The sequence below is a fragment of the Diaphorina citri genome, unplaced genomic scaffold (assembly GCF_000475195.1).
Source record: "Diaphorina citri unplaced genomic scaffold, Diaci psyllid genome assembly version 1.1 scaffold739, whole genome shotgun sequence".
Classification (NCBI taxonomy): Eukaryota; Metazoa; Arthropoda; class Insecta; order Hemiptera; family Psyllidae; genus Diaphorina; species Diaphorina citri.
The window spans coordinates 77,679-85,178 of record NW_007378172.1 but is presented as its reverse complement, the minus strand read 5'-3'; the positions used below and the strand labels follow the sequence as shown (position 1 = coordinate 85,178).

General features: G+C 40.5%; 1 protein-coding gene across 1 annotated transcript in view; it reads right to left on the bottom strand.

Annotated features, from left to right (window-relative positions):
* Positions 1–7,500, bottom strand: part of LOC103511677 (diacylglycerol kinase eta-like) — a 53,126-nt gene that overhangs the window by 21,202 nt on the left and 24,424 nt on the right. The window contains 7 exon segments of the mRNA XM_026825374.1: positions 208–609; positions 1,203–1,394; positions 1,958–2,095; positions 3,907–4,157; positions 4,852–5,057; positions 5,060–5,241; positions 5,674–5,879. Of these exon segments, the coding sequence (XP_026681175.1) occupies positions 208–609; positions 1,203–1,394; positions 1,958–2,095; positions 3,907–4,157; positions 4,852–5,057; positions 5,060–5,241; positions 5,674–5,879 (1,577 nt within the window).

The window sequence follows — 7,500 nt, the reverse complement described above, 5'->3', positions numbered from 1 at the left end:
AATCACTGGTTTTCGATCCCGCTCGATCACTGTACTTTGTGACACGCTATCGTTTTGGCTACAAATTTTACGCTTGAATGACCTTCGCACTCAACCTTTGCTAATTCCTTAGCAAGGAATATTTCAGGCTGGTTGTTTAAAGTCCCCCGGCCAGACTTTATTAAAATATAGGTACACACGCTGATTACCCTTCCTTTGATTTCTTACCTTTAATCCGTATATTAACCACATCTAATAGATTACTCGATTCTATATGTATACTAGGTACATCCAAATATTGAATCACTGGTTTTCGATCCCGCTCGATCACTGTACTTTGTGACACGCTATCTCCCTCTCTGTCTGACTCTAGGGATTGCTGAATGGTAGGTATGATAGGCAATTGGTCCTGAGGCGTAGGGTCTTGTAAGGATTGTATCGTAGGTATGATAAGAATTTGGTCCTCTTTGTCCTCAGACGAAAGGTCTTGTGCAGATTGTATCGTAGGTATGACAGGCAATTGGTCCACAGATGTAGGGTCTTGTACTGTAGGTATGCTAGAGCTTTCATTAGATGATTCTGGGGCTTTCTCTTCAATGCTTAGGACGCTGTCTTTCCCTGGAATTGGTCCTGGAATAAATTAGAATTTTTTAGCGTTTTTCGAGAAGATGTGTGTTTCACCGCCGTAGTAATGAAACAAACACTAAATTAGACGCATGTGGTCTGTGTCGTAGCATGCCCATCCCCTAGTATGTCTCTCATTAGATGGACGATAAGAGACACTATACTTATTAAGAATAATAAGGCCTCTTAGAGTACCCTTAATGGCCGAGTGGGTATCACACTAGGCTTGCACTCCGGAGGTCCCAAGTTCGATTCCCGGAGGGGTCGAAGTTTTTTTCGGCTCTGTGTTTAGAGTCTGGGGTGCACTCAGCCTCGTGAGGACAATCAGCTAGTTTATTGTAGTGGCGACCAGTGGCGGCATTACCAATGTAAAAAGATTAATACTTATATGAATATTTTTTACACAAGTAAAATAATAACATTTGTTCATTTTTCGTTATTATTTTTATGGAATTTTCCATTTATTTGTGTTGGTATTCGTGATTGAAATATCGAAACTCATTGTAAAGGAGGCACTTAGTTATGCTATGATACCCACAAGAGCGAAAAAGCTCTCTGGTTTACCAGAAATAATTCAGGATTTGATAGTTGATACTTACTGGCAGTGGAAGAACAAGGAAGACTGGCATCATCCTCAGACGAAAGGTCTTGTGCAGATTGTATCGTAGGTATGACAGGCAATTGGTCCACAGATGTAGGGTCTTGTACTGTAGGTATGCTAGGGCTTTCATTAGACGATTCTGGGGCTTTCTCTTCAATGCTTAGGACGCTGTCTTTCCCTGTAATTGGTCCTGGAATAAATTAGAATTTGTTAGCGTTTTTTTTTTTTTTTAGAAGATGTGTGTTTCACCGCCGTAGTAATGAAACCACTAAATTAGACGCATGTGGTCTGTGTCGTAGCATGCCCATCCCCTAGTATGTCTCTCATTAGATGGACGATGAGAGACACTATACTTATTAAGAATAATAAGGCCTCTTGGAGTACCCTTAATGGCCGAGTGTGTATCACACTAGGCTTGCACTCCGGAGGTCCCAAGTTCGATTCCCGGAGGGGTCGAAGTTTTTTTTCGGCTCTGTGTTTAGAGTCTGGGGTGCACTCAGCCTCGTGAGGACAATCAGCTAGTTTATTCGAGTAGCGACTAGTGGCGGCATTAACAAGTAAAATAACAACATTTGTTCATTTTTCGTTATTATTTTTATGGAATTTTCCATTTATTTTTTGTTGGTATTCGTGATTGAAATATGGAAACTCATTGTAAAGGAGGCACTTGGTTATGCTGTGATACCCACAAGAGTTGCGAAAAAGCTCTCTGGTTTACCAGAAATAATTCAGGATTTGATAGTTGATACTTACTGGCAGTGGAAGAACAAGGAAGACTGGCATCTCTATCTAGTACTGCAGTGACTATATCATCATCTTCATCTTCTTCATTATCATGTCGTACCAGATGCATATGACGACATTTGATAGAGCGACGAGCTATATCATTGCCTAACAACCAGGAGGAGAGAGAAAACAATCAATTTATAGATGAACTTTTATAAGTCCAAGCCAGCCACACGGCGATAGCACATTAAATGCACTAGTTTTCAATGAATTTTCAAAATTAGCATCCGACTGCTTGGTCCGATTTTGATGAAATTTGGTACGTGAGTTCCTTAAATCTCAAATCAAGGCACATCGATCCTTGAAATTTGGGGTCCCTGAATAGAACAATTGCGCTTACTTGGGTGACGTTTCAAAGTTATAGAGCAGGAAAAATGAGGACCAACGGAATTTTTCTTTTTCTTCTACGACTTCTAGATCCCGAGATAAAGCGATTTAAAAAATACCGGTAAATCGTGAACTTTGACGTCACGGCATACGCTCCCGTAGGCGATAACGTCACATCAATAGTTCTAATTTCTATTCAGGCGATAACGAACAAAGCTCCCTCGCAGGCAACACATTAATGTGTTTGTGCGCATACGTTTCTGCGCATTTCTTTCTGCTCCTCCGCAAGTGTGCTTGCATACTGGCGCCACCTAACGGAGCAACTGCCTGAAGTCTGACGTCACACATCTTTGAACTCTTTCATAAGAACGAAAAATGAAAATTGAATTTTCGACCTTTTACAGTTATTTTTCCGAAGTTTTGACTTCAGATTTGGATTTTTCACTACTTTTTACGTAGGAATCAACCATTTATTTATAAATTTTGTTTAGTTTGAGATAATGGTCAAGTACGATATCATACATATTTCTAGACATGGTCTTACCACTCCAGTCAAGTGAAGACCATGTCTAGAAATATGCATTTATTTATAATTTTTACCCATTTGCAACTGCTCCATTGAGCGGGTCCATTTTTGGTCTACCAAAATTTTCCTACCAATAGATGAGTCATCAACTTATCATCATAAACCCTCGTGTTCTTTATGTAAAAATCTGGTGTGAACATCACACGACTTTCTATTACATTTGCGGAATACGTATTTGAAAAAAAAAAAAAAAAGTACGTACGTACGTTACGTACGTACGTACGTTACGTACGTACGTACGTTACGTACGTACGTACGTTACGTACGTACGTACGTTACGTACGTACGTACGTTACGTACGTACGTACGTTACGTACGTACGTACGTTACGTACGTACGTACGTTACGTACGGTACGTACGTACGTACGTACGTACGTTACGTACGTACGTACGTTACGTACGTACGTACGTTACGTACGTACGTACGTTACGTACGTACGTACGTTACGTACGTACGTACGTTACGTACGTACGTACGTTACGTACGTACGTACGTTACGTACGTACGTACGTTACGTACGTACGTACGTTACGTACGTACGTACGTTACGTACGTACGTACGTTACGTACGTACGTACGTTACGTACGTACGTACGTTACGTACGTACGTACGTTACGTACGTACGTACGTTACGTACGTACGTACGTTACGTACGTACGTACGTTACGTACAGACCATGGGCTAAAAACCACTTTTTTGGAATCAGGGGACCCCAAAACGGATATTTCCACCCATTTCCCGATTTTGAAAATTTGGACCGATTGCAATACTTTCATTACTAGTATAGCTCCGCTATACTGTAGTAATAGAAAGTAAAAATACATTGTTCAAAAGATAGGTACAAACAAAAAAGTCCAAGTAAGGTCTACAGTTCACAGAACTACTAGTAAATACCTCCGGATAAGAATTTTACATTGGAACGCATCATGCTTATTAGACCTGATAGTCAATTCCCAGCATTTGATACCAACCAACCAACCAACTGGTAAACACTTCTTACCTTCTACAAAGTGCGCAATGCTACAAGGTCGTCCTCCACTGCTGCTCTGCGAGGTTCCATTACCATTTCCATTCCCATCATGCAGGAAGTTTAACTCTCGCCGGAAATCATCATCAGATATATCTTCCGGAGAAGTGGATATGAGATTGGAGGCGTCGAATTCAATGTCCGGATTATCCAGTTCCGGATAGGAGACTGTGGTGTGATCCGAGGATACTTTACGAGACATCGGATGGACACCTTCCGAGTGTCTGGAAATAGAACCAGGATGGAGGTGAATGATTGAGGGAAGTGAGATTCGAGTTTTTCTACTCTACCATATTTGTTTAGTTTGTTTGTTAATGTCAATTTGTCTATGTGTTTGTTTCAATATAAATCTCGAATAGTTTGTCCGATTTTAATTAAATCTGGCATAAATGCCCAACACATGAGGGAAATTTGGACCCAGAAATTTCAATTGAATTTAAACCTACATTGGGTTTTTGTAGGCCTCCTAAGCACGGCTGTATCCAGGATTTTGTCGAAGTAGGTGGATGCTCCAAATTTTCATCTAGCTTCTAGCCTACAGTAAAGGAGAAAAATGAAGGTCGAGAGGGGGGAGGAGGGGGGAGGCCCGCCCTCCCCTAAAAACAGCCTGGCGCCCAAGAACCCTATTTTGAGTGAGATCTACAAATTATTTCTTGACTTAATAAACAACATGTTAATACAAATAAAATAATAAAAAAAAATCCGATCTCACCTCCTAGGGCTAGTCTCCTCATAAGGTCTCATCTCCTCTATTGGCAGCAGACTCGCCTTCCTATTGGTCGAGAGGGGGGAGGCCCGCCCTCCCCTAAAAACAGCCTGGCGCCCAAGAACCCTATTTTGAGTGAGATCTACAAATTATTTCTTGACTTAATAAACAACAAGTTAATGCAAATGAAATAAAAAAAAATCCGATCTCACCTCCTAGGGCTAGTCTCCTCATAAGGTCTCATCTCCTCTATTGGCAGCAGACTCGCCTTCCTATTATTTTCCATCTTGAGTCGCAACACAGACCCCTCCGGACTTATATCAGACGTCTCTGATGAGTCTATATGACCCATTTCTGATACCGTCTCGGCCGACATTTTGAGGCCACTGAGTATTCCGTCTTCCAGGCCGTTGGGTTTGGCCGCAACACGGACCCCTCCGGACTTACATCAGACGTCTCAGATGAGTCTATATGACCCATTTCTGATACCGTCTCGGCCGACATTTTGAGGCCACTGAGTATTCCGTCTTCCAGGCCGTTGGGTTTGGGTTTGGGAGATGGCCCCGCACCGCCTTGAGTGTCGGGGTCCGAATCCAGCGTCCCTGAAAAGGCCCGGGGAGATCGAAAGGGTTAATGTGAGATTTAAAGTGGTGTTCATACACAGTGCTAGGCTAAGCTAGGCAAAGGCTTGAATAATAATTTTACAAAAGCCAAAGTTTAGGTTGCCAGGTGATACAGCATACTACTCAAACAGAATTGTTACATTAAAATCAGATTGGAATGTAGGTGGTTGATATTAAAAAAAAAATCAAATAAATTTTTAATTTAGGTAAAAAAAAAAATACTTGGCGTTACATGAAGCAACAAAACCGGTTTTTTGCGGGGATATCACTATTTTTTTAGCTTATTTCCTTATAAATTTTTATGTTCTCAACTTTTTTGCATCTTCCCCTGTCGAAATACTTGACTTAACAATTAGCACCAAAACGGAATTTTTGCGGGGATATCACTACTTTTTGTACTCATTTCCTTACCCTGTCGACTCAATGGCGGGTGTTGGTCGGGGCTAGGTTTGGTCCTCTCATGATTTGTTTCGTGTAGGTCTCCCTCGCTATCTATCCCCCTGGAGTATTGACTTCCCGTAGCGCGCGAGTAGTGGGCCGACAATTCAGACGGCGTGTGATATGTGAATAGCGTGCCGCCGGAGAGTGACCGCTCCAACGACGACGTGATATGTTCTCTGAGGGAGAGAGAGGAAATAACTTTTAGGCTTTTAAAGAAAATATTTAAACAATAAGGAATCCAATGGTGAAAACCGCACGGTTGGTCCAGTGGTAACGCGCTTGCTTGCCATGCAGAAGGTCCCGGGTTCGAATCCCACCATCGACAAAAATTTGTACTCGTTTTTCGATTGCAAATATTTCAACGGGTTACTTTCTGGTGTTCCCGTGTTGACCCAGCACCTAAATGGGAAGTATAGTGTCTCTTCTCGCCCATCTGATGAGAGGCATACTACAAAATATTTATATTTTGACCAACTTCGTCAACGCTTGACAAACCATTCGGTTATTTATTATTTTTTTTAAAAAAAAGAGGTGGATATTTGGTTTTGGCTACAAATTTTACGAGTGGACTCAACTTTACACTCAACTTTTTTTTAAGAGGTTTGACAGAGGGAACTGTAACTGCAGCTATGGTCTTATCGTCCCGAAATCGAAGAGAGAAGAAAGACAGGATAGGAAAAAGCCAGCCGTTCCGAGAACGAACCTCATCCGTTCAGGATAAAAACAAACATTATCCGTTCAGGATAAAGTCCGCCCCGGGCGGGAATTGAACCCGCGGCCTAGCCCTTACAAGGCAGACGCGCTACCAGCCAAACTAACTAGGCTGGCTAAGGGGGGCTTCGAATGATTCGGTATACAATATACGTACAGACAGTAGATAAGTAACGGACAAGTAAGTACCTACTTACCGCCCTATTTAGGTACCTACCTATTTACTGTTGATTGCTCTGGTAGTTGCACCTGATTGTTTTATCTATTAGTCTAAACAAATATTTAATTAATTGTCACCATAAATCATAATTAATCAAATAAAATGGGCAACCTAGGTAGGTAGGGGAACACAGGGCAAAATGGCACCTGTAGTGCTTATGAGTCCTAAATAAAAAAAAAAGTCACACAGATAGAAGAAGAAGAAAAAGAGGAATAATAAGAAGAAGAGGAAGAAGAAGAAGAAAAAGAGGAATAATAAGAAGAAGAGGAAGAAGAAGAAGAAAAAGAGGAATAATAAGAAGAAGAGGAAGAAGAAGAAGAAAAAGAGGAATAATAAGAAGAAGAGGAAGAAGAAGAAGAAAAAGAGGAATAATAAGAAGAAGAGGAAGAAGAAGAAGAAAAAGAGGAATAATAAGAAGAAGAGGAAGAAGAAGAAGAAAAAGAGGAATAATAAGAAGAAGAGGAAGAAGAAGATGAAGAAGAGGAATAATTATAATAATAATAATAATAATAATAATAATAATAATAATAATAATAATAATAATAATAAGAGGAATAATAATAATAATAATAATAAGAAGAAGAAGAAGAAGAAGAAGAAGAGGAATAATAATAATAAGAAGAAGAGGAAGAAGAAGAGGAATAATAATAATAAGAAGAGAAAGAAGAAGGAGAAGGAGAAGAAGAAGAAGAAGAAGAAACAAAGATAAAAGAATCAACCACAGATCAAAACAAAAATAACACTTGCAGGAATAGCTTCCTTGTTCATCCAAGAGAGCTCAGCACTGCCTGGCTCCTAAAAAGGATGGGGTACCGTTTTGCCCCGTGTTCTCCTACATGGGTACCCAATAAATATAGGTAGCTAGG